Source organism: Vidua chalybeata, chromosome 13 (genome assembly GCF_026979565.1).
Source record: "Vidua chalybeata isolate OUT-0048 chromosome 13, bVidCha1 merged haplotype, whole genome shotgun sequence".
Classification (NCBI taxonomy): domain Eukaryota; kingdom Metazoa; phylum Chordata; class Aves; order Passeriformes; family Viduidae; genus Vidua; species Vidua chalybeata.
Genome location: NC_071542.1, coordinates 1,628,407 through 1,655,106, shown reverse-complemented (window position 1 = coordinate 1,655,106; position 26,700 = coordinate 1,628,407). Strand labels below are relative to the sequence as shown.

At 56.4% G+C, this 26,700-nt stretch overlaps 2 protein-coding genes and 1 long non-coding RNA gene across 4 annotated transcripts in view; 1 reads left to right on the top strand and 2 right to left on the bottom strand.

Moving 5' to 3' along the window:
• Window positions 1–10,436, bottom strand: part of SIN3A (SIN3 transcription regulator family member A) — a 31,066-nt gene extending 20,630 nt beyond the window's left edge. Inside the window, exons 1-3 of one of the 2 annotated variants that reach the window (XM_053954734.1) lie at window positions 10,107–10,436; window positions 2,547–2,767; window positions 935–1,111 (exon numbers count right to left, since the gene is read on the bottom strand). In XM_053954734.1, coding sequence (XP_053810709.1) covers window positions 935–1,111; window positions 2,547–2,735 — 366 coding nt within the window. In that variant the 5' untranslated portion in view covers window positions 2,736–2,767; window positions 10,107–10,436. Of the gene's footprint in view, window positions 1–934; window positions 1,112–2,546; window positions 2,768–9,316; window positions 9,602–10,106 lie in introns of those variants that run through there. The other variant, XM_053954735.1, reaches the window with a different exon arrangement.
• An 843-nt stretch (window positions 10,437–11,279) lies between these two features.
• LOC128794680 (uncharacterized) lies at window positions 11,280–12,508 on the top strand. The gene is made up of 2 exons (XR_008433231.1): window positions 11,280–11,419; window positions 11,911–12,508. It is a non-coding gene; the product is annotated as an uncharacterized LOC128794680 (long non-coding RNA).
• Window positions 12,509–14,296: 1,788 nt separating this feature from the next.
• On the bottom strand, window positions 14,297–25,444 carry PTPN9 (protein tyrosine phosphatase non-receptor type 9). Its single transcript, XM_053954802.1, has 13 exons — window positions 24,585–25,444; window positions 20,916–21,059; window positions 20,375–20,464; window positions 20,148–20,272; window positions 19,395–19,500; window positions 18,660–18,770; window positions 18,107–18,435; window positions 17,657–17,750; window positions 17,486–17,555; window positions 16,886–16,964; window positions 16,476–16,626; window positions 16,179–16,386; window positions 14,297–15,923 (listed from the first exon to the last, which is right to left on the bottom strand). Exons 1-13 carry the CDS (start codon window positions 24,615–24,617, stop codon window positions 15,697–15,699), a joined length of 1,767 nt encoding a protein of 588 aa, XP_053810777.1. The 5' UTR covers window positions 24,618–25,444; the 3' UTR covers window positions 14,297–15,696.
• Window positions 25,445–26,700: the final 1,256 nt, after the last annotated feature.

Here is a 26,700-nt window from a genome sequence, read left to right as displayed (position 1 = left end):
CTTCTCTCAAAAAGCCAGACATTTCAGTTCAACGTAGAAGGGCTTTGAAAATGGCAACTGTGGGCGGTAAATTGTTTTACACCTCACACAGTAAGAGGTTCATGATTCGTGTACCAACAGCCAATTTTCAGAGGTACTGGAAGAACAGCCACAGCCTAAAGTGACAGCTCTGGGTCCCTGTGCCTCCAGCAGCCTGGCCATGCACTCAGCAGCTGCAGGAGCTACACACGGGACCTCTCTTTTGTCTGAAATTAAACAACAGCAACGGGAGAGAGACTCATCTATAGCCCCAACCTTGCACCAGCAAAGGACTTTCCACGGATTTCCCTGTGAGGAAGAAGCACTCTTTTGGAAACCGGTTTTCAGAGGTTTGTAGAAATGAAGTTTCCCACATTCAGCAAAAGGAAAGGGTGGTGGTTTCCACCAAAACTGGAAAATACTCACACCGTATTTGGAAGAAGCTGAAACAGGCGTCAGTTTGTATGTATGTGCCTTCTCCAAATGTAGCAACTTAAAAGGGTTATTTTTGGTGGACTTTTCTCTTTGTTTAAGGGTTTTGCAGCGCATAATCTGAGAATAGAGCCTTCCTTACTCCCAAATTACTCCCACACAACCACCCACATATGCCATGTGTTCAGAAAAGCACCAAATGTTTTGGTAATTTAACCCATTCATCCAAATACTCTAAGCAATACATTCCTCCTTTCCCTCCCTGCCACAAATCTTTTCCTGGCCAGTCCAATTTCTTTTGATTATGGTCATGTGAAACAACAGGGCTTCAGCAGAAAGACAAGTCCATTTCTGCATTCAACAGAACCCCAAACACAAGAAGCATCAGGGAGGGAAGAGAAGGCAAAATGGATGGAAGAAGGGACCTGGCCGGAGAAGGAATTTTGGGAGAGGATGGTTGACATCAGGCAGCTGCTGACGTTACCTTGAGCCTCTGGAACTGCTGCTGGCCCTGCACGGGCACGGCCGGGGGCGTGGGGTGCGTGTGGCTCTGCACCACCTGGCTGCCGTGGGGCTGCACGGGCGCGGGGTGGTGGTGGCCGCTGTGCACGGCGGCGATGGCCGGCCCGTGGCTGCCCGAGCTCTGCGGCACGGCCGACACCTGCCAAGGCAAACAGCACGTCAGGCACGGCCTCGTGGCAGAGAGCAGCGAGCAGAGAGCCTCCCAGGCTCCCCAGACACAGCAACACAGTCAAGAGAACACTCTTGGGTTGAGCTTTAACCGTGACTGCTAACAACTTCACTCGACCAACTCCAGGCAACTCTCATCCCCATCCTCCAAATACAGGAAAGCCCTCCCTGCAGACACATTCCAAACACAGGTTGCCCCCAGCCTGCACGCTCACTGGCTGTCCAGTATGTCCTCTGACATAAAGACCTGGAAAAGGAGGGCAAAATGGAATTTTTAATCTGGCAAGAGTCAAGGTTCTCTCCTTTCCCTACATGTGACAAGTAAGAATCTGAATGAATGAATCTACAATTCTTGATAATTCAGTTTGGGTACTGAAAGTCAAATCGTGGCTCTCTGGCATCAGCAGGCTCAGGGGAAAACCCAGCTTGGTATTTCCCCTAGAAAACTAGGGAAAGAACAGAAAGCATGCACTATTGGGACTTCTTCATACCGTAAACCAGGAAAGTTTCAATTTGGAAAATCATTTTCACAAACCCAGTTTTCCATTCAAGCCTCTTTTAGATGGGACGTACTTAATTTAATCCTCATGAACAGATTAAGGTTTGCCTGCTGGTCCATCTAAGTTCTTTTTAGGAAGGACCGCCAGTATCAACAGACCCTCTGCCAGCCCCTGCAAGGGTCTGCCTGCAGCTCTTCAGCTCTGTGGCTGCCACTATCAGCATGAATATCCTTTCTGCAGAAGCAAGGATGAAGCTGTGTGTAGAATCAGGCACTAGACAGCCTGGGAGAGCAGCTCACCAGCAACACAAGTGTGGAAGATTAAACATGCTGGAAATGTGGCAGAGACAAATATCCCACAAATAGCCTTTCCCTGCTCTTTCACTGACAACTATCTCCAGTGTACTCTTAAAAAGATTTTTTTTTTCCTTGTTCCCAACTGCTATCTCCTTGTAAAGGAGGCAAGAGAGGGAAGAGTGCCACCTAATGACTCTGGGGTAATGTTTTATGAAACATTTCAATTTTCCTGAAAGTCTTCAATCTAAATGCTGATCTAGTCTGTTAAGCTTAAGATCACCCAAGATACCATGCATCTTTCACAATAGCAATCCTTTTCCTGCTGAAAAACAGAAAAACGGAGGAAAACCCCTGCACAAACCTGACTCTGTGATTCAGAGACCATGGTCTGAGAGAATCATTAGAAGAATCGTGTTCAAGAAAGCCAAGTCACCCCACGCTGCTTCATGAACGAAGCCAAAAAAGCAAGCATTGACAACGAGATGTACACTGTCCATTTTTTAAAGGATAACCTGGGCTACCAAAACAGAACCTTGCGTCAAATACGGAACTCTACAGTGCCACGACACGGTGCTGGCTGGCCAGGGAGCTAAGGGCTGAGCACACACACCTGGTAGCTGGGAGTTACGGAGTACTGGATCCCCGTGGCCGACTGCATGGTCTCGGAAACCGCCTCATAAACCGGCGGTGCCGGGGCGAGCACGCGGTGCTGGTGCGGGAAAGCCTCGGTGCTGCTGGTGATACGTCTCTGCTGCGACGCATACACGGGTGACTCCTGCTCGTCCAATCGCCGCTTCATGCTGAACTCATGCTCGGGAAGCACAACAAAACCTGGGGAAACCAGACTGGTTAGCACGGGGAATTGATCCGGCGCTCCCGTCCCGCGCCACGGGTGACGCGGGGATCACCGCGAGCGGGCACGGCGGGTTTCTGGCTATTCTGGTATCTTGCAAAGGGAAAGTGGAATTAAGGATTTAGCTTTCAGCATAAAACACGCCACTGTATCTCACCACAAAAAGCACAGCCTTATTGTTGCAGTAACTTGAAAGTTAAGGATTTCTTTAGTCTCGCCTAAAGGATGTTGCTAACACACAGACCCTGAGCGATGCAGAGCTCGGGAACGCAGTGTTTGAACACGGACTGGGGAAGGAAAGATGTGCTACCTACACACCGTTTATACTGACAACAGAAAAAATACCCTCTTGGACAGTCCAGGTAGGATGACAGCTGTGAGAGATGCTTTAAAACATGGGAAAAAAAACAGGCTGCAGAATCAGAGTTTGAAGTCATTTACAAAGCCCCAAAGCATTTAATACATGTGCATTAAATACATTTCATGTGTAACTTTAGGGAAAGACATAGGTCTGCTATACTAGGAGTATTTTGGGTACCACATGCCACATCTGTGGTCCTGCCAGCACCCTGGCCCCACTCAGAAGTTGGATTCCTGCCTGCCTGCCAAGGAGTACAGTTCAGCAGCTCCCTCACTTACTCCTCCGTATTTTTTTTCATGTTCCTGCCCAACCTCAAGTTGCTTTTCTGCAACTTGATTTCACTTCAAATCTGACAGGTCATTCTGCCACTGTCCCACTCCAAAAGGAGCCATGAATTCCTGGCTCTGTTGGATTGAACTAGTCACTCCAGCACTCTTTACTGCAAGCAATTCCATTGATAGTTATTGCCATCCTTGAGATGTTATCTGCTGTTTAACAAAAACACAGGCAGCCTGTTAAGATGTTGGAAGGACAGAAAACAGCGAAACCACCCTCTTCTGCTTCAGGACCCCTCCAAAGCAAGGCCTTTTCAGCTCAGTGCAGTTAAGACACACTCATTGCTAAGGCAAGCACATGCATAAATGAGAGGGAACGATGTTCCCCCAGAACAATGGTAACAACCAACTGAGCCAATCCCCACCTACCAAGTCAGGACAGCTCTGCACAGTCTAAATCTGCTGTTAACCAAATAACCCAAAGATGATGAACTAATACCTCACATCAAATATGGAAACAGGAATCAGCGGGACAAAGGTGTAAATTTTCTGCTCCATGACATAAAACATGGAAAAGATTTGGAAAAATTTGTTTTTCGAAGGGACCTTAAAGATCATCTCATTCCACTCCCTGCCATGGGCAGGGACACCTTCCACTAGCCCAGGTTGCTCCAAGCCCTGCCCAACCTGGCCTCAGACACTTCCAGGGATGGGGCAGCCACAGCTGCTCTGGGCACCCTGTGCCAGGGCCTCATCACCCTCAACCGGGAAAAAATTCTTCCCAGTACCCAATCTAAACTCTCCCTATTAGTCCCTCCTTTCACCTGGAGAGGGTAGGACAACAAGGAAGATGACTTAATTTATTTTTGAAGTTACTCTTCAAGTTTAACCTCTCAGGAAGTCCCCAAATCACCTGGCACAGGTCACAGACAGGAAGCAGAGGAGGACTCCTTGCCCAAAGTAAAGGGGAAAGCTCGTCAACTGCACCAATTGCAAGTTACAAACCCTAAGTAAGCCTGACCCCCTGCACACACTCAGCAAGCAGAGGAACACACTCCAGGAGCTCACTTCTCTAGTGGTGCCTGCACTGGTTGTCTTTTCATCAGTGTCTGCTGATAAATGAAGAGCCAGGAAGGCTAACATGGAGCTACTCCCCTCACAGAGCTACCTCTCTCAGGCACGGACCACATTTCACTTTGCAAAAACACCGTTTCATGCTAATAAGGCAGGGACTAAACTGAGTAAATCTGGCCTCACACCATCCACCCACGAGCAGAGCCGGCCAGGATTTTGCATGACAATGGCTGAGTGCATGAGTAAAGTCTGGGCAAAGCTTTGGTGGCAGCTATTTACAACCTACTCACCTACTTGGATACCCTCCTGCTCTGAACACTGCTCCCTCAGCCAGTCCTGCCACTCGCTTTTCACCTCCGGGGCTGGTCCTCCCCTCATCCTTTCAATATCGTGTGTAGATCCACGTGCTGTCTAAGTGGTGTGGTGGCTGCCCAGATCCCTACCCTGGGTCTTGTTTCCCAAAGCAACACTCCACACTCATCCCTTCAGATGGGCTCCCCAGCCCCTAAAGCAGAGGCTGTTTGGGGGCAGAAGATGGCTGGAAGGCTCACGTGCCCTTATGAGGATTAAAATGCCACCTTAGGCTGTCTGAGAAGACTTTTCCCCACGAAGCCACCACAATTCTTGGCCTGTGAGGCCACGGGAATCATGGCAGCACCGGAGATCCATCACCACACACACACACACCAGCAGCATGAACATGCTCCCAGTTCTTGCAGGCCAAGTGTACAATCTTCCAGAAATTTAGTTTGCTGCGTGGTTGATATTGTAAAGCAAAAATTAAAGCTCATGTACGTTCATCTTCCCTCTGAATTCCCCTCACCTTCACTAAATGAGCTTGGACTCTGCTTTCATCCAAGCACTAGACCTGCTTCAGCTGTGAAATTCTGTATTATATATGGGTGTGTATATATATAGTCAATATATAGGTAATAGTCAATAGCACCAGTCAATCTTCCCAGGTAACACCACACTAACTCCTACCAAGGGTCTGCAACCCTCCGAGTTAGAGTGTCTCACAGCAAACCAGCCCTTAATGAAGGCTGCTAATTGACAGGCTTTATTAATCCAAGCAGAGAGATGATGTCAAAGCTCTGCTGTACCTGGACAGAGACTAGTGATGGTAACTCTGCATCCAGCACCACCCAACTCTAGAGAGAGGGGAAAGCAAACCAGCAGCACACCAGTGACTGGTCTGCATCCTGCAGGAGGAGATATGATGCTGGATGGTCCCAAAGTGCATTCATTTCCTCACTGAAGTCCTGCTAATCTTGACCTGGCATCTCCCACCAATCTCCTCTGTTCAAAAGCTGAAGAGATCTGTCCTGCAGCAAGTCCTTCCCCTCCTACAACCCACCAAAAAAAGCTGAGGAAGGAACAACGAGATGAAACCCAGGACTAGACATGTCATTTTGAACTGATTTAGCCAAAGCACGCTGCTCAAAGGGGCAATTCCACCCAATTCCACCCTCAGTAACAACTGATTTTTCCTTAATGATGGCAAAGCCCAGCTAAGGGAAAGGTATTTTGAGAATAAGCATACAACATCAAAGACTTGTACCAAGAGCTTTCCCTCCACATTCCAAACAATAACACTATGCTTATGCATCATCTCAGAAATGCAGCACACATCTCTGGCATCCCCTCATGGACTTTGAAGTGTAGATTTAGAGAGCCCCAATTCAAACTGCAACATCTGTAACCTTAATTTGAAGGCTGAAAAGCCCTCAAAATACAGCAGGGACTGAAAGTAAGTCACAAAATTCAGGTACTTTCCTGTGTTAAAAGCATTAACAGGATGCATGTAGGAGATCTTAGCTCCACCTGGGCAGACCAAGTCAAGAATTGAATTCCCTTTCCCCAGCAGCATTTTTTTTTTAACTTTAGAAAGTTAAAGTACTCAAAACCAAATTCCTTTTCAAGTCCTTAAAAGGAGCACACTTCATTCTGTCTAGGGGAGGATGAAAACTATTGTGTTTTTTTTTTTTTTTTCTCTGAGGTTTTTATGTTTTTAGAGGGTTTTTTTTGCAGGAAAAGGTGGCTGCATGGGAACACACCTCTGGATCTCCCCACCAGTGCCACCTCCCCGCTCACCAGCTCTGTGCCACAGGTAGGATGCATCAGGCAGACACACCTACAGGATCCTCAGCTGGTAAAGCAAAGGAAAAATTAAGAAAAGCTATGTTGCATCTCAGTAACAATGCTAGAATTATGGAATTTTACCTCACCAGCTTAATCAGAGGGTTTCCCCATCCACCTGCCCCACATGAGTTGATGGGACAGATCGAGTGGAGCACATCCCTTTCCCTCTGGTACTGAGGAAAGCAGAGGAGTGGCAGTACTGACACAGAAGGAGAGGGAACAAAGCAGGGACAAGGCTGGATTCAGCTGGTGGAGCAGTGCAGGGCTCTCCTCCTGCCTGCTCACTGCTCCATGGGAGCAACAGAGGCACAAGAGCCCAGGTGCTCTCCTCTTCCATCCCAAAACCGCCTCTCTGGTGGCAGCTCTGCTCCCCAGCATTTTACCACATAATATCCCAAAAATCTCCATTATTTCTATTGCAGGTTTTCCCACCACACAGGCAGGGTCTTCTGGCACTGGAGATCAGCTGCTAAAGTTAAAAGAAAAAGCCAAATAGGCATGAGGAAGAAAGGAAATTGGGAAGGTGTGCTGCCTCAACACCTGTTGGAAACCCAGCACACCTGTGGATAAACACCACCTTCACCAACAAGCTGTAAAAATCCACTGGAGAGGATTTTGATCCCTCTGAAAAACTGCAGGGAAATTGCAGAGCTGCAGAGGATTTGTTTAACACACGCGAGGGCTTTTTAGAAGGTTTTCTTTCAAGGGAGAGAGGACTCAAAAGTAGGGAGCAGCAAGCATGAGTCGTCCCGGAACAGTCACGGATGTCCTGCAGAACACATCCCACACAGGATTATAAAGGAGTGCACAGCAGTGCCTGCTGGAAAGGAGCCGGCTCAGGTTCCAGCAGTGCTGCTAACCCAGCCACACGACTTCCAGAACATGACCCAGCTTGCTCAGCAGACACTGCTACACTTTGTTTTTATGGTGCCACACAGCCCGGATCCCCGCCTGCAGCACGGGGATAACCCCTTGGCCACGCTACAGGAAGGCACATCTAGGACCAGAGCATCATTCCAAAACGAAATGAGAAGCATCCTTAGAAAAAGGTGCTGGAAAGGCACGACCTGAAGTGTCAGCACTCACCAAGAGGCAGATGGGGCACAAAAAATCCCCACTCGTCCAGATGGGAACGAGTTGGTGAGGCACTGATCCCCGCTTTGCCAAAAAGTGGCCCAGGTGCCAAACCCCACCGCAGACACGATCCAAAACACGCTGACAGAGCTTAAGGGCATTGTTTTGCCCTGTTCCCTGACTGCACCTACCCCGTGCACAGAGAGAATGAGCAGAACCCTTTTATTTAACCAAAAGAAAAAAGAAAAGACCCCAGCAGGGTTGGAAAAAAGTAGCATGGTCCCAGAAGCACACCCCAGGCTGAAGTGACAGCTATTACGGGGCTCTTTTCTGCTCCAGCTCCAACAGCCATAAAAGCTTTCCAACGCTGGAGAAGTCCAGAACAGCAATCTGGACAGAAAACGATTCATAAATGCTGGAAACGTAAATGATCCGCCTGCCAATTCCAACACGATGCTCCCAGCCCCAAGACCCACACGTGCCAGGAGCCTGTGCAGAGGCTTCCCCCGGCAATCCAGGCTGGGGCCAGGGGGAGAGCACCCCCTTCCCCACACTGCTCACAAAAGCAGCCTGAATCAGCCAGAGTTTCCCCAAACTTGAGCAAATTAGTGCTATTTTTTTTTTTTTGGATGAACGATTACATTGCAGCATCTCAAACACATTCATGCTGAGACCATGTGTCTTCACCAGAAGCAGAAGGTGGGAGGGATGAGGATAAGAGACTTTGGGGGGAGAAAGCACGATTCCCTTTTGTAAAGAGCGTACCCATGTGAAAAACTGCTAACTTCACCTCAGCAGGGGAAAAAAAAAAAAACAAACCCTAAAAAGTGTTCTTCTGTCAGCACAGGCTGACACCAGGCTGCCAAGGCACTTTATGTGATGAAGGAAGTTTTACAGATGCTTCAAAATTAGTATATTAAAATAAAATGCCATTTTAATTTAAAATACTGCACTATACAGTTAATCTTATACAGTAATGTTTACTTTTCTGAAAGTGTACTTTTAAAAATAATTACAAGTTGGGAATGGAAAATGGCCAGTACAGATACAGCTGTACTGAATTAAGTTGGGCATTTCCCACTTGTTTACTGACCCTGCACCTTTCAGCACAACTAGAAGCGGCAAGTTAAAAGAGAAACACGAGGTGTAATGTCAGCCCTAAGCTACACTTTAACACACAGACCAGGTTTAGATTCTTCTAGACAGCGTGGGAGACTGAAAATCCACGCAGAGCTGGAGATGCCTTTGATAATTAGTTTAAAACAGAGCTGACACAACTTATTTTGCCCCGTTTCAGTGGTCCAAATAAATAGGTTTCTTCAGGGATGTAACTTCTATCTGAGCACGCGTGCTATTCACGCAAATAACGACTGTTAAGATTCATTCTGAAAATTCACTCTGAATTTTAACAGGCTGAACCCAGGCCAGGAAAAGGCAGAAAAAAATAGGATTTAGTTAAGCAGACACAAAGCACCATCCTACTTTTAAAGCTACCTGAACTCCACTAGCTAGCAAAAAAAAAAAAAACAAACCCACAACCGTGAAGTAGTTTCTAGGGATGTACGAGAGCCTGAAGAATTTTTAAGAAAGGGGTGAAATACCAGTAGTAAGCGTCTGCCAAGTTCACAGCACGGGAGGACGAGCAGAGGGAGCCGGCTCGCCATTAAAATCGCAGGAGAATTAATGGGTGCACGAGGAGCTCTCGGGTTTCCGCGCATCCACGCGTCGCTCCAACAGGTCCTTCCGGAGAGCCGCGCCGTGCAGCGGGAGAGCTGCGGAGAGCCGCGCGGGGAACCCGCGGCCGTCCCGGAGCCGCCGCCGAGCGGGACCGCGGCGGGGGCACGGCCCGGCACAGCGCTTTCACGGCAACTCCGCCGGGAAGTTGGGCGAACACCGGGACCGGGGAGCACCGCGCCCCCCGCCCCCGGCTCTCGGAACGCTCCCCCCCCGCCCCGGCGGCGGCTCCGGCGCGCGGCGCGGCCGGTACCGGGGCCGTGCAATGCGGGCGGGCGCTGGCGGGGGCGGTCCCGCCGCAGCCCGGGAGCGGCACCGGGCGGAGGGCGGGCGGAGGGGCGGGGGGAGGAGGCGGCGCCCGGCTCGCAGCGCGCCCAGCGGCCGCCGCACGCTCCGCCCGCCGCTCCCGCCATGCCGGGGCCGGGACACCCCGGCGGGGCGGGGCGGGGCGGGAGGACGCGCGGCCGCCCGCGCGGGCCGGGGCTCCCCGGGGAGCCGCGCCGCGGACACCGACCGGCGCCCCCCCCCCCCACCGCCCCCCCCAACCCCGCGCCGCCGCCGCCGCACCGGCGCCGGGCCCCGCCCCCTACGGATCGCCGGAGGGGGCCGGCCCCGGGCCCGGCGGCCTCCCGTGCCCGCCGCCCCGCTCTTCCTTACCTCGAAGCGGCTCCTGGCGGCGGCCGGGTGTCCCTCAGGGTCCGGGGGTGGCGGGCACCTCCCGGGCGGGCGGCGGGGGCGGGCTGTCCCCGGCGCAGTGAGAAGGGGGGGGTCCCCGCGCCCCTCCTCCCGGAGGGGGGGGGCGGGCGGGGGGGCGGCGCCGGTGCCCCGGCGGGGGCGGGGGGCTCGGCGGGGGGGGTAAGATGGAGTAACCGTCTGTCGGCCGCCGCGGCGGAGCGCTGCCCGCTTCTCTGTTCCCCGGGAAATCCCGCCCCTCCTCGCGCAGGGGGGGAGCCCCGAGCGCCCGTTGGCTGAGACGCGCGCCCGTCACTCTCTCGGCCAATGGGAGCGCTGGCCCCGCCCACCAGGCCCTCCCCTATTGGCCGCGGCCCCCAGGAAGGGGATGTGGAGAGGAAGGGAGGGAGGAGAGGAGGGGGGGGGGGAGCGACCGCCGAAGAAAAATGTCCGTATAAGCAGCGCGCCCCGCCCCCGTCCCACCTCCCCCGCCGCCCTATTGGCTGCGACACCAACGCGCCGGCCAATTGGCGAGCGGGGCCGCGCCGCCGTCACGACGAGAAGCCCACCCACGCGGCGAATTGGCCCCGCCCGCCACCGGCGAGGCCACGCCCCCCTCTCTGGGGAGCCCTTTTGTGGAATGTTTACATCGCGGCCGCGGCCCGCGCCAGCGGCTCCCCCCGTCACCCCCCCGCACCGGCCCCGGGCCCCGGTGCCAACCGGTTCGGCGGGGGGAAGGCGGAGCGGGGGGGGAACTTGGCGGCGGGGCTCGGGCCCGGGGGGCGGCGCGGCGCTGCCTTTTGTCCCCGACCCCTTCACTTCCGGGATGGCGGCGCCCCACGTGGGGCGGGTCGGTTCCACGTGCGGGCGGGGGGCACACGGCACGCTCCCGCACACGCCCCGCACACCCGCTCGCACTCACGCACGCACGCACCGAGGAGGAGGAGAAGGAGGAGGAAGAAGGGGGGGGGTCGGCCGTGGGCGGTGCGCGCCGCGGGGGGGGGGCGGCGCCCTCAGCTGCTGCGGCCAATGGCGTGCCAGCAAGGGGGCGTGGCCACCGCGGCAATGGGCCCCCTCCCTCCCCCCCCCGCGCGCACACACACACTCACTCGCCTCTCCCCCCCCCCCCTCCACCGCCCGCTCCCGTCGCGCGCTTCCCGCCGGCGGGATCCGCAGCGCGCGCGCGCTTCTCTCCCCCTCCAACCCCCCCCCCCCCCCCCTTTTCCCTCAGGTTCCCGCCCGCCCGCCGGCCCGGCCCTCGGGAAGCGATTCCCGTGAAGGGGGGCGAAACTGGGAAAGTGCGTGTGGGGGAAGCAGCTGTTACATACCCTCAACGCGCAGGCGAGCAGCCCTGAATGGAGGGGGAACTCCCCCCGGGGCGGATTGGCCCCGCGGTGCCGATCGTCACGGCCGCACCGCCCACGGCGGGAGGGGGGGGCGCGGGCAAGGGGGGTGTGAGGGGAAGGCCTCTCGGCGGAGGGCGGGAGCGAGCGAGCCGAGCGGCGGCCGGCTCCGCTGGAACACGAGATGGAGGTGGGGGTCAATGCCTTCAATCACCGTGCTTCTCTCCCTTTGGAAAGTTGCGGAGTGGGTCGCTGGGTTCCCCAGAGGGAGGCTGCAGGAGCCAGGCCTGGCCGCCCGCTGGTGCTCATCTGGGCATCTGGAGCGCGCTCGGGAAAGGGCGAAATGCAAACACACACATTCCACGCTTCTGTTAAAATGTGTGTTTCAAGCACCTTCACTCAAAGAAGGTCTAAATCGAGTTGGTTTTTTTTGTTCTTCTTTCCAGCTGTTCTTCCCTTTCTCAGGCTGGGAGAGCGTTGCGGGAGCAGGCAGTGGGGTGGTGCCGGGACAAGCAGGCGCAGCAGAGGAGGCTCTCTGTAGCTGGGAGCTGCAGCTCGGTTTAACCCCTGGAAGGGCTCTCGACACGGGGCTTTGAGCCTGCACGGGCTGCGGTGCCACTGGAGATCGAGCCTGAGCCGCGGAAACCGGAGGCAAGGAAGCAGAAGGGCTGGGAAATGAAGCGCTCTGGAGCCAGGCTCTTTCCAAACTCCCAGGGCGCAAAATTACAAGCACTAAAGTAATCGTCATTAGCGAGGCGGCGTGCATGCAGCCAAGAAAGCCAAATGAGACGGGTGGGCGCAGCGATGGCAGCGCCGCTTTAGGATTGCCCTGCAATGCCTTTAAATCCCTGTTTCCAAACTCCAGCGGAACTTTGGATTTCGTTCTTGGAATTGTCTGTGCTGTTACTTTTGCCCGTGGTGGCTGATCCCCATCTCCGGGCCACTTCAGGGAAGGGGAGATCCTCCAGGCATCAGGCTGCTTGCACTCAACAGCCCATTTTTCCCACTGTTTTCCAAACAATAAAGAGTTTTTCTTTCCAGTAACTTTTGGCTGTCTGCGTAAAGTGACCATTTCCAGAGAAATCCTTATTTCTGCTGCTGAGCAGGACCTGCTGGCACAGACGGAATGGATGGAACAAAACATCATGTTGTGCAAGAGGACTGAAAATGCTGCCTTTGAGAAGAAACGCAGCCCTGGAAATAGTAAGGGAGGGTGAGTGTTTGGGTTGTTTTCCCATGGAAAAGGTTTACAACCTTTTCCTCCACCTCCAGCACAGATGGGATCTTCATCTCTCCTCAAAGGGAGCAGCATATCCGATCTGTTCCCATTCAGAGCTAGAGTTGGTTATCTCCCTCCCTCTCCTCTGGTTATTCCTACTCGAAACCCAGGACATGAGTCTTGGAAACACTTTGGTTCACTGTGCCCACATCATGTGGAATTGAGCTAGAAGGCACAACCACCTTTACCGTGTGCACAGAGCCAGCTTGGTTGGGATTTCACAGCCAGTGGAAGAGAGACGTGGGCTGGGCACATTCGTGGGGCCACGTGGGACACTTGGCATCACCTGCAGCTTTCGGATCTGGACCCAACACTTTGCCAAAAGCCCCGCTGAGCCGCAGAGAGCTGCTGCTGACAGCACAGGATTAACAATAAAACTGCTAACGCTCCCCTCCTGCACGTGTGCCGAGAAGAAAGCCCAGCTGGGTGAAAAAGTTTGGCAGTGAGGAGGTAGGGCCCCAGGGAGCCTTCCTTCAGAGGATGAGAGCTCTCTCGGAGGAGCCACCCTGCACAATGGGCGCCTGGAGGGAAACTCTGGGGCAGCCTGAGCCGGAGGAGCAGATCACACTGCCTGGGCTGATGCTGCTCCAGGAGACAGCTGGCTGGAAAAAGGTACCTGGAAGGACGGGACACTGCAGCTGAACCAGAACCGCTCTGCAGGCAGGATGTGCACAGCTCCAGGGGTGCTCCCAACACCCACCTCTCGTGCACTCCTATGCACTGGGACATGCAGCCCTTCCAGACGGATTCCCTGCTGCCTCTGGTTCTTTTCCAGCCTTCCAGTGCTTGTGTCTGACCTCGGTTTGGCACAGCCAAGCCCGTCCATCCCCAGAGCACAGGGGAAAGCTTCTCCCTGTGCTAGTCCTAGAAAGACACTGGCATCCCTCACTTTTTTAGGCTCCAGCTGAACAAACACAGGTGCCGCTCTTCACACCCGCCAGCTGCCCTGCTCTGGGGCATGAGCTCTCTCTCGCTGGCTCTAGGGCTTCATTTGCACAAGCTGCCTTTTTTATTCCCTCATCCCTAAGCCTCAGGCTGCGGCTGCTGCTCCGGGACTGGCATCGCTTGCACCTGAAGGCACTGGGGCTGCCTGACAGCCCAGGAGTTCCCCCTAATTTTTCCGCCCTGCTTGCCTGCTCAGAGGGGATCCAGAAGCACAGAGGCGATGCCTGCACCCCCAAATCCTGCAGCAAAAGGCAGCAGCAGGCAGATACCATGGCCAGACAGGAGACTGATGTCCTAAGGCTTGTCAAGGCCCTGGGAAAAGAGGCAGGAGCTTGGAGCAGGGTGGCTTTTGTCGCCCCTGGGTACACCAGCTCATTGTGCTGCCTTCCCTCCTGACACTATCCTGCCTGCCCAGAAAAGCTTCCTGCAGCCTGGTTATCTCTGTCTCAGCCTCACCCAGGCCAGAAGAAGCCCCAAACACAGCCCTGTGCTCCTCAAAGTCCACGTGTAGCCAGGGATGGGGCCAGCTGGATTTAGAGACCACAGCCCGTGCAAAGCCCTGAATTCCCTCCTTCTGTCCTGCCCAATGCCCCCACGACAGCAAAGAGGACTGGTCACTGGTGGTATATTTATATATCAATACAAATAAAAACAAAACAACTCCCAAAAGAGTTAACGACAACAAAAAAGGTTTCTCTGAGAGCAAAATAGGAACATTTACAAATACTTCTGGCTCCGGCTTGGATCAAGTTAATGTTAAATACAAAAAAAAAAAAAAACACTAAAAAAAAAAAACCAAAAAAACCACCAAAACAAAAAAAACCACAAAAAAAATCCCAAAAGAAAAGAAAACAAAACCTCCCAAACCCTGTGCCCTCCTCCCCCAAGATTATAAAAAAATAAGAATATACACATTCAAAGAGCTTATTACAGTATAAAGTCGGGGAGGCCCAGGCAGTGGCGGGGACTGGGGCCGGGGCAGAGGCTCGTTGCCTCTCCAGGGTTTGGGGTTTACTCTTGCTCAGCGCTTTCCCAGCCCATGACTCAATGCAGGGCTGGGCCTGCGGGTTCCCAGTGACAGCTTGGGAAAGCCGGGCAACCTGGAGAGCCGGTCGGTCCCCACGGCCCCGTCACCTCGTACCTAGTGACTCCCTCAGCGGCACCCAAGGGGCAGGGGATGCCTGCGAGCTCAGCACCCCCCAGACAACCCAATCCTCCAGATCCTCCCAGGAGCACAGCTGCTATCTCTCCACGGGGAAGATGAGACAAGGAAACAGCGGGGACACCATCAAGTATCCTTGTGCCTCCTGCGGGATGGGCACAGGAGTGGGTACTGGGTCCCAACGCTGCCCATGAGGGGAAATAAGGGGAAGGGGGAAGACAAGACAGAGCCAGGACCAAACTCACCGCTCCAGAGGTCACAGCAGTGAGGTGGCAGGACAGCGGGGACCCTTGGGAGCTGCTAAAGGGGAGGTTGTATATATGTATCTATATAATAGCCAGGGGGTCACAGCGGGGGTATATTATATACACACATACATACAGACACACAGATGGAGCGTCAGGTGAGACCGAAGCACGTGCCTCTCCCTCAGCCCCAGGACTGGGAATACATTTCCTAGGACTTTGCAAAGCCCCTCTCTAGGTACATCTTAGGTGGTCCCAACAACAACAAAAAACAAAAAAACAAAAAAACAAAAAAAAAAAAAAAAAAAAAAAGAAAACAAAACCAAAACAAAAAAACCCGACAACTTGAAGAGAAGACAAACCACCTCCCCAACCATCCAAACCCAACCGAAACATGACGGGGAGGAGTGAGATCCCCTTCCCGTGCCGGCAAGTGGCAGCCACCGTTTGGGTCGAATAAGGCACAGTTCCATAGCAGTGCTGACAGCTGAGGTGCTCCGGCACCGCCGCCCCCACGGCTCTGCTGAGTCCCGGCAGGCACCCAGGCGACAGGGGCAGCCCCCGAGGAGGGGCAGCGGCGTCTGCAGGGATGCGGAGGGTCTCAGTGCCCCGGCGAGCTCTTCTCCTGGGCGGCCCGGCTGTGGTTGGTGAGCAGCAGGCCCTCGCGCTGGGCGTGCTCGAGGATGGCGGTGTAGCAGAAGTAATACTGCTCGGGGGTCTGGATGCTGAAGGCGCGCTGGCTCCGCATGCGCAGCACTGTCTGGTAGATGTTCAGGGTGCCCACGTCCTGCAGCTGTGACAGGCAGATGTCCAGCGCGCAGAAGGTACCTAGGGACGGCGATGGGGATGGCATCAGACGCCAAATGGCACCATCACCACCCCAGGAGTGGTGGTGCTCAGCCCCCCACTGATCTCCTACAGGCATCTGGGCACTTCTCCCAGGTCTGATGGTTGTGGGAAGTCCTGAGGACACGTCTCAGGTCAACCAGCTTGCAAACACACCGTGAGTCCCCAGAATGGAAATGCCCCAGGGAAGCAGGACTTGTCACCCCATCATCCCCAAACCTGCCCCACACCCATTACCTGTCCTGCCAATGCCAGCGCTGCAGTGCACCACGACTGGGGGTCCCCCGGGGTGACCCTTGAAGCGAGGTCCCAGGGCGCTGACAGCCACTCTCTGCTGCTGCTTCACGGCCCCCAAAAAGTCAATGAGAGTGGCGGCGGAAGAGGGGACGCCATAATCTGGCCAGCTCAGATACTGGAAGTGGGACACCAGCCGCCGCTCCCTGGTCTGGAGAAAGCAGGGGTTTAGACTCTTTTCCTACTCTGACCCTTGGTGCCCCCATGCCATTCCCCCAGCAGGCAGCTGTGGCCACGCACCTCTGAGCTGTGGATCTCCAGGATGGTTTTCTTGTAATGGTTGAGGTTCTCTACGCCCAGGTTGGTGATGGTCAGGGCCCCAAAGCACACCTGGAAATCCTTTTCCAGAGGCCAGTACTGGCCGCATTTCCTCCTGCCTCCCTCCTCCAGCCTGGGAGCACGACAACGACAAGCTGGTAATGTCCTCCTTGCCCTGCCTGAGACATCTCCCCTGCCACCCTGCCTTGGTCCTTTGGGGATCTCGCAGGGACCAAACAGTCTGTCCTTGACCCAATGTCCCACCTCTACAGGGCTCTGGCTGGCACCACTGCTGCTGGATCACTGCACCGAGCCCAGCGCTGCTTATTCCACACAAAAAAATCCTCCTTTTGCACAGAAAAAGAGGACCGTGTCCCCCCATGAGCACTCACCGGGTTGTCATCACGATCACCAGGACGTTCTGCTCCCACACCATGCGCCAGAAGTCGCCGTAGGTGTTTTCCAGAGGCCCTGCAGGGACAACCCACACATCAGCCCGAAACCTCACGGATCTGAGCAACCCCCTGCCCAGCTGCATCCAGCAGCCCCCCCATCACCCCCACAGGGAACCACAGCCCCTTCCTGTAGGGGCTGACCCAGCTGTGGATCCACGAACACAGCCTGGAGCTGTCACTGTCACTGACTGCCACCCCCAGCACCGAGTCCCTATGGCTCAGCGCTGATCCCTCTCTGCTCAGCCTTGGGCAGATGGGGCAAATCCAGAACTGGGATAGGGGCAGGGAGAGGGAGAGGGCTGCTATCATGGATGAAGGTGGATCCCCTTGCTATCTCCCAGGAAAATCTTCAGTCCACTAGCTGGAAACTGAGAGGGGAATAATTACACCCAGGGAGGAGTAAATACACCCTGAGAGAAGGGGGACCTGCTGGGCAGTGCCCAGCTCCTGGGATGTCCCCCGTGGCCAGAGAGGGCAGAGAGGTGGAACCCATGGGTGCATCAGGAACAGAACAACCCCTTGTTGGCTCAGCCATACCCTGAGTGCCAATGTAAGCATTCCTCTGCTTGTAGCCATCCATGAAGCTCGCGTTGATGTAGTCAGTTAGCTGCAGGGAGAAAAGCATGGGTGAGATAAGGCCTCCAGAACCCTGGGACAGCTGTGCCAGCTTCCCACAGGACTGTGGGTTTCCCTCCCGGGCTGGCTCACCTCCGGGCGGCTGTATGGCTTTGCCAGCTTGACACGGGTTTGGTCCAGGCAGGGCACGTCCCCGTACCGGTTCTTGTCCTGGTTGTAGGGTGCCCTGGGAGGCAGGGGAGAGGGAAGCAGGGATGTATTCCAGGGAAGGCAAAGGCAGCATCCCTCCCTCTGTGCAAGCCTCTGGGGCCCGTAGCCTGGGCTCTGCTGCCATCACCTGGCCAAAGCCTCGGGAAGCAGAGTCCCGGTCCCTGCTGTCCTCTGTGGCTCGGGGAATACCGAGGCTGCAGGACCCACAAAAGGGGCTCACACCATCCCTAGGCCAGCGTTCTCTGTTGCTAACCCAAAGCACCACACCATGAAGAGGCCGATGGACCCCCATCCAGCAGCAGAAGTGTGGGGTGAGGGGGAACCCAGGTTTTTGGGGTGAGAAGGGCACCTGGCTCCCTCCCACCAACTCACAAAGAGCAGGCGAAGGTGCCGGCCGGGCTCCTGCGCCGAATGTCTTCGTACTCCTCATAGATGCCACGTTTCTGCTTGTGGCTGACATGATCCAGCAGCTCCTGGAGGGTGACGGACTTGGGCCCGGGGACATGGACGGAGCCGTTATCTTTGGGGGCCGCCAGCTGCACCAGGATGAGCTCGTCCAGGGGGTCGGGGTGCCCGTTCTGCTGGGGCAGGAACCGGCAATTCCAGCTCAGAGGGTCCAGTTTGAGGGACCCTCCGAGGTACTCAGGGAGGCATTCCCGGGGCAGGTGATCCTTCAGCTCTGACATCTTCACCATCTGCACCTGTGAGAGGAAGGGGAAAGGCAGGGGTGACTCCAAGAAGGTTGGAGAGGATTCGCTGGGGATGGGGACGGGGATGCCAAAGGTCTGGTGCTCGGCAGCTTCCAGCAGATGGAGCTGAATGGCACTAACTGCTTCCACCCTGTCACAAAGGGAAAGCAGCCTCAGTCCCGCCCGCCGAGGGTCCTGTGCCAGGACAGTCCCATGCAAGGAGGGTCCCCACTCACCCGCTCCCGCAGCTTCTCCTTCAGCAGCAGGCTGATGATGGAGTAGGGCACGCGGAACCACATGGGTGCTCCCACGATGAAAACCTTCTTGAGCCGAGCTGGGAAGGCACCCTGTGGGTGCGAGGAGGGGGTCAGATCCACTCTGCTGTGGCAGGGGACATATCCCAGCAGAGGTGACAACCGGCACAGGGACCCCATGATGGCAATGCCACACCTGAAGTGTGCCTTGCACGCTCACAGCCGTGCTTGTTCTTTTATGAGTTGATAAGGAACCAAATCGCTTCCTTGGAATTAGGTAAGCAGAGGGTTTGGCTCTGCGGCGAGAGGTGAAGACTGGGAACCAGGATTATGCAAAGAACACACCCCTGCCAGTATTTACTCTTATTGCTTTTTTTTTTTTTTCCAGAGAAGGGAGGAGGCACCAAATGCCAGCACGATTAAAAAATAATTTGCATCTGTTTTCCCAAAAGCGCTGCCAGCAGCTGTGAGAGGAATCCAGCCTGGGGACAGCTGATCCCTCCCGCCCAGCCACACCGCAGCCACAGCCGGGTCCAGCCTGGCAAGCTCCCAGTGCCTTCCCGAGGACCTGCGGGGCTGCAGCTGGTGCTCCTCGGCCGAGACGTGGTCAGCGTGGTCTGGGGGGCAAATTGATGCCAAAACCACAGGACTTTGGGTTCTTGGTGAGCGAGTGGCCCACACACTGTCCCCAGACACCAGTCAACCCCCAGGCACCACCTTGAGCAGATTGAGGATCTTCTTGCTGAGGTCCAGCTCGAAGTTGGTGTACTGTGACCCTGCCATGTCGTAGATGAATACCAGCCCGTTCCTTTGTGTCTCAAAGCTGAGAGGAGGAAAAGAACAGCGTCAACCCCACAACATGCAACCACCTGGCTCCTGCATCAGCAGCTCTGCCCCACACTGACCCCCAAAAATCCCTTCCTACGCTTCCAGAAGGACCCACAGACCCAAACCTTCTTCTGCACTTCCCAGCTGCTCCGCCATCTCTTCCTACAACCCTCATTTAAGCCTGACTCGTGCCTTAAGCCTGCCTCAGAAGCATCACCCGTGATGGGTAAGTGAATCTCAAGGAGCAGTGAAGCTGTGGGCACTGACAGAGCTAATGAAGCCACTGGTAGGGTCAAAAACAAGAAAGAGCCCAGCAGGATAAATGGCAGGAGAATGTCCTGGGTTTGTATTTTTGGCAGGGCTCACATTACGTCTGGCTGATGGTGGGGCTGCCTCCTCCCCAGCCAGAGCCTGCAGGAATTTGGGACTTTGCTAAACTGAACCCAGGGCGTGGACAGGGCAAGGCTGCAAAGAGGGCTTGGGGGATTTTGTTCCCCTGCTGAACAGCTCCATAAGGAGGACTGACTGGAGTTCAAACCAGGCAATTTCAAGCCGTGGGGAGCAGTGATCTCCCTGGGAGGGAACGTGCTCCCCAGGGACCTTCCAGTGTGAGACAGGGTACCCCTGCAGAGGCAGGCTCACCTCTCCACAGCTCGGTCCAGCAGGTAGAAGAGCGCCTGGAGCACCACGTGCTGCACGCTCTTGCTGGGGTGGTGCAGCTTGGCTGTGAACAGGGCGATGGAGGCTCCCGAGGGGTCCCGCACGCTCTGCCGAGGAAAACGGGGTCAGGCTCCCGCAGCACCCCGCGGAGCAGAGCTGGGATAAGCCACCCAGCTGGGATAACTCCCTGGGGAGTTCGCCCCACCTACCAGAATGGTGAACTTGCCGCTGAGCAGCTCCGAGCGCAGCGGCTCCTCGTGCGGCTTCAGCTTCACAATCCCCTCCTTCAGCCGCGTCTCCTGCGGGCAGGGAGGGCGGTGACAGGGGGCACAGAGGGCACAGGCACGACCCACCTCTGCCCCACAGGGCACCCAGCTGTCCGAGGGAACCTCTGCTCCATGGGATCATTTTCCAGCACACCCCCCAGTAACAGAAGGAGCAGCTTTGCAGTACCAGGTTGGAAAAGGCATGCATGGATCTATGTCCTTAATATACAGGGAAATGCTCTGTGGGCAGCACACACCACCCAGGGGGGCACCCCATGAGCTGCTCCCAGAGGAGGGGAAGGGATTGGGATCAGCGAGATCTCCATGGCAACCCGCCTTGGCTGAAAAAGGATTTTCCAGCTGGATAAAACTTGTAAGGGAGAGAGAAAAAGAAAAAGGAGTGGGGGGAGGGTGGTCCTAGGGAGCAGGGATCTGCTGCAGAGCAGGAAGCCCTCAGATGGGGGTTCCGGCCCCTCTCGCTCACCCGGTAGGAGTGGAAGAGCTCGATGGCCCGCAGGACGTCGAACTTGCGGGCCATGAGGAACTTGACAGCCACATTCCAGGAGAGCGGGGACACATTGTACTGCCCTGTCCACTTGTTGATCTCCTCCAGGAACTGCTTGGTTGCCTGTGGGAGAGATCAGGGGCGAGTGGTGAGACAGGGTGAGAGGAGGAGGAGGGGTACCTAAGGAGCATCCGCGGTCATTGTTGGAGGTACAATCCTCAACAGACCCAGCAGCTTCTCGGGGTGAGGCAGGGAGCTCCACAACAAAAGGGGTAAGGACAGCGGCGGAAAGGGCGCAAGGGGTGAGAAAAATGGCCTGGAGGCTGGGGGACGCTTATGGAAAGGAGAGGGGGAGCAAAAGGAGGATTTTACAGGCAACAAACTCCCATTCAGACACCGCTTCCCCAGCACAGCCCCATCAGCTGGCAGTGGCCTCCTGGGGCTGCAGCTCCACCACGGAGCAGCGAACTCGGCTGTGGGAACACAGGCATTGAACATGGAGGGCTGACCCTTCGACCTGCTACAGGACACGGACCAGCTCGCCCAGTAACACCAGTTTCACACATACACGGAACACCAGGAGGGTCCCAGGACGCAGCTTTGCCTTCTGCTGCAGATTGATTCCCTGTCCCACACAGGAGCCCCAGGGGAGACGGGGCAGCGCAGCCCAGTCTTCCACTACATCCTGCTCAAAGGATGCAGGCAGCATGGAGGGAGACACCAAAATGCCTTGCTCCCAGCCAGGCATACGCCAAAATAAAACAGCTTCCAAGCTCCCCAGGGCGGAGGACGGTGATGGAGAGCGGAGGAGGGAGGAGAGTGCTGAAGGCTGGCTCCCGGAGGCAGGCAGGCGGTGGTGTAGGATGTCAGGCAGCGACACAAAGTTACCGGGAACTATTCAGAGTTACTGGGAGCTATTGAGCCAGAAAAGCTTGTCGGTGTTAATGACTTCCGACAGGAGGAAGTGAAGGGCCGGGGTTTATCGGCAGCGCGAGGCTCGGCAGGGACAGCGAGCCCCTCTCATGGGATGAGCCAAAGGAGCCCAGCTCATCCCAGGGCTCTGTCTCCCAGAACTCTGCAGCCAGGAGCTCCCTAACTTGGTCCCAGAGTCGCACAAAGCAGCCAGGCAAGCACCACAGGAAAATAAATGGGGCAATACAGGAACCATCTTCAGCCTTAACACAGCACACATCCACACATCCAGGAATATATTCTATCTGTAAACATATCCTACCCAATATATCCTGGGCACACCTCCACCCTGCCAGGGCATCCCCCAAGGCACCAGTTGCTCAAAATCCAGGACTGCAGATGCAAACCCAAAATAACAGTGAAGATGATCCTTCCTCAGCACGTGCAGGACGGTCAAGGTATGGAAGTGAGAGCCAGGTACAAGTCCCACTTCCCTTGGACAAAGACCAGAGCTGACACCGCAGCCTGAGATGGCAATGATTCCCTAAGAGGATGGGAAGAGGCGGCCAAAGGGCACGATGGCAATGAGGAAACGATGCAACCTGTGGTTCAGATCTGCTTCCTCAACATCTAACCGGTCACACCTCACACAATCCCATTTCCAGCAGCCATCCCAAGGGATGACGGGCTTTTTGCAAGGCGAAGACGCACAAGAACAAGCGCTATCTTTGCAGGGCAGTTCAGCCATGAATTCCAGCTTTCCCTGGGAACAAAACCGAATTCCAAACTTACCAATGCCACCATTCAACAGCAGGGAGCCAGGCATTACAGAGCTGAGCATCAATGCCAGCCACAGCTCTGCCCCCTTTGTGTGCTCCACTGGGTCTCATCATTCCTAGCCCAATCCCAAATGATTTATACACGTCAATCCCGATGGAGCAGGGATCGCTCCACGTGCCGAAAACAAAGCCTGTGACCCAGAGCTGCAGCAAGAAGTCCTGTTTGGGCAGCACTGGGAGTGAAATTGTCCGTGGCCGGGCGTTTGGAACAATGCTGGTCTTTGGAGTGCTGGCGTCATCCACGTCCCCGCTGCGCTGGAGCAGGGTGGTGACAAAGCCACCGCTGCCGGAATCCAGGGGTTCTTCCAGCCCTCTCCCCCAGGCAGCAAACCTACCCTCCTTCTTCAGCGTGGGGAAGTGGGGGATAAATCTGTGAAAACTGCAGCCGGGCTGAAAACCTTCAAGGAAAATTGGTTGGGCTCTTTGGGGATAGGCTGGGGAGGGAGCTGCAGAGCTCCCAAGGCTGTCCCAAGGCTGGCCTAAGAGGGGAAGGGTGAATTTCCCCCTGGCTTGCTGTCGGTAACAGGGGAGAGTGGAGGAAATCTTGATAGTCCTGAGAAAGATGAAGGCATGGCAGGAAGGGCATTTTCTAGCCCAAACCACCACTTACCCACAAAGAGAAGGAAACTTCTGTTATTTTGGCTCCCAAGCCACCGAGGGCAGCACGAAAGGCAGCCTTCCCCACACCAAGCTGATGACCTAAACCTGGAGCCATTATTGCAAACATCTCTTCACCTTCTCCGTCCAACACTCCCAAACAAACCAAACATCTCAGATCCCTCTCCTGGGACACTGCTCCCACTGCAAACCAGCCTTTCCTGCCACTGCAGGATCTCCAAAACCCCTATTTCTGGAAGCTTTGCCCCCTCAATGACACAAGAGAAATCGCAGATCTCAGGCACCTGTGGGGACAGAGGGCAAGGACACTCCCCATTCCTTGGAATTTTATCACCCTGGAGAGAGCAGTGCTGCTCCCAGGAGGAAAAAGCCTGGTAGCTCTGCCTTGGCTGAGCACCAGCGCAGGCTGCAGGAGGGGCTCTTCCACGGAGGTTTTCGGCATCTCCGGTCCCGGCCCTCCTAAACCTCCCTGTAGAAACGAAGGCTTTTTAAAGGAGAAAACCAACCCGCCAACCAACTGGAAAAACGACCATTTTGGAAGGAAAACAGGACCTTTTTGCCTTGGCTCTGCGCAGTCCCCAGCGCCACCAACGTGGCCAGTGTGACAGCCCGAGGGGGCAGAGGGATCCCGGCAGCTCGCCCAGTCCCGCTCCCAGGCTCCACATCCCCATCCAGAGGGAAGCCCAGCGGGCGCGGGGTGGGCGAGCCTGGGGAAGAGGACAAAGGAGGGGACAGGCAGGGATTGCTCCGGCCACCCGAGGCGCCCCGGCCGGCTCCAGGGCCCCGTTCCCCGAGCCCAGCAACATCCTCCCGCGGTGACGCAAGGCCCGGCGGAGGAAGCCGGGACGTCACGGGAGGCCCGGGGCGTGGGAAGCGCGTGCACACGCATCCATCCCCACGCATCCATCCCCACGCCACTGCCCACGGCAGGGAGGCCTGCTAGCGGGGCCACGCTGCTCTGGGGACGTGGGACCCACGCCCCAGCACCCACGGCACGGGCCTTGCGAGGGCTCCTGGGGAACGGGGAGGCTGGGGGGGGTTGCGTGGATGGGGGGTGTAGGGTGGGTGCTGCGTGGGTTGGGAGGCTGCATGGATGGGGCGGGCTGCGTGGGGGTGGGGGGGGGCTTCCCATCGGGAGAATCGCCTCGCTGGGGAAAAAAAAAAACCAGCCTGGCAACCCGGGCTAGCCAAATAACGATGGGAAAGGAGCGGTGTGGGGAAGGAACCCCCGGGGTCCTGCCCAGCCCGACCCGGGGAAGAGGAGCCCGGCGGGACCTACCTGCTCCTCCTCGGCGCTGAGCTCCGCGGCCATGCTGCGCGCCGGGCCGAGCCGGGCCGAGCCGAGCCGGGCCGAGCCGAGCCGGGCTGGTCTAGGCGGAGGACGCCCCGGCGGAGCCCATCCCCGGCGCTGCGGGCACCGGCCCCTCCCGGCGGCGAGGGCGGCTCCGCCCCGGGGGCCTCGCCGAAAGTGCCGAGAAAATTAAAATAAAATGGGGGGAAAAAAAATTTATAAAAATTAAATATCTATGTATGCGTGTGCGTGTGTTTGTGCGAGCCCCCCGGGAAGTTTGGCTCGGCCCGGGAGCGCCGCTCGGCTGGGCCGGGCCGAGCCGAGCTCCCGCCCCGCTCCGCTCTGCCCCGGCGGGGGCGGCGGCAGGAAGCGCCCGCAGCCCCCGGTCCCTCCTCCCCGTTCCCTCCCCGCGGCTCGGCCGACCCCGCAGGGCGGGCGGGGGACAGGAAGCCCTCCCAGGCGGGGGGGCGAGCGGGTGACAGCAGCCGGGATGGGGCCGGAGGGGCCCGGTCCCCCCCCGGCTCCGCGGCGGCTCCCCCAGCCCCGGTTCCGGCCGCGGCAGGCGGGAGCGCCGCCGCTAAAATGGTGGCAGCATCCTCCTCCCTTTGCTGGTGCTGGATAAAATTCCCGGCAGCCGCATCCTCCCTTGCTGTTACTGGATAAAATTCCCGGCACAGCATTCTCCCTTGCCGGGATTCCAGCCGAGCAGCCTTCCCCCCGCGAGCAGGAGTCCGGGCTTTCCAGGCGTCTCTTTCCACTCCCTCCTCTACGATCCCTAAATTGCATTTCCCAGCCGAGCGCAGGTGTCAGCGCCGGGATGGAGAGTCCCGAAGCTCCTCCGGGAAGGAGCGGGGATCCCGGGAAGCACAGCAGCGGTCGCTCCAAAAAGCCAGGCCCTGGGACAAGGGGACATTTTGTTCAGCCGAGGGAGCACTGTGCTGGCAGCGTGCCTACAGCCGGAGCCTGTGCACCTAACTGGGAGAAAATGGAAGTAGGGCAGAGGGAAGGGGCTGAGAGCCCCGGCTGGATGAGGGCTCCAGGCTGGCTCTGTCCCCCAGCGCCCCAGGCCACATCTCCAGGTCGAGCTGCCCGCTCAGCTCTCCTGCCCCAGGCCAAATTTCAGCCCACGGTGGGGTGACCCCTCCAGTGGAGCTGCTGCCTGTTCCAGCTGGGAGTGAGATCGCACCCAGCAAACAGAATAATCACGGCACCAAACTGTGCTGGCCCCTGCGACTTCCGTTTGACACCCTCCCTCCAAAAACAGCCTTTCGTTCTCAACAGGAATTGTAACGCAAATATTTATTTCTCCAGCCCAGCTCATGCTTTTAAAAGGGAAACTATGAGGCATCATCTGGAGCCGTCGGGAAGCTGCAGTCGCTTCCCTCTTGCTCTCCTCCACCAGCGCACACAGCCCCTCTTCGGCTGTATTTCCTCTCCTTCGCTCGCTGGAGACCTTGGAAAGCTGCTGGAGGGCAGTAACTTGAGCTGCAGCTTTCTCTGCCCTAAGGGATGCACAAATCATCCATCCAGATGCCCACCTCCGGGTTTAATTGCCTGATGGAAGGAAAACTGTGCTGACAGAAGGCGGGATGCGGTATCCCGCTCAGCGCTCTCCCTGCAGACATCTGCCAACTAGGGAGAACCTGGGAGAACCAGGGAGAAGGTGGGAACCTTCAAGGGACAGGGAGGTTAAGGCAGTCAGGTGCTCATCCTCTTTCCCTGGGCTAGCTGCTTCACATGTTAAAAAAATAAAACTGAAACCAGAAGCTTCAGCAGCTGGTTGAAAGCGACGGCTCCGAACACTGCGGGGCCAGGGTGCCACTTCCCTGCCGGGGAAGGGGAGCGGAGGGCAGCCCCCTCCCACGGCCAGGCCAGTTCCTGCTGCCCGCTGCTATCATCAATAGCGGCTGCACGGCCAGATGGTCGCACGCAGCCCACACGCTTGGCACAGAAACCAGGCTTTTTCTGGGAAAAACGGGGGGTGCAAGGGCAGGATACAAGTGCGCCCGCTATCTGCAGGTGGCCATCTGCACTCTCGGTATCTCCTCCAGGGGAATTCCTGTAGAGAACTGGGAGGAGAGTCCCCAGCGCTGCCTCGAGCTTG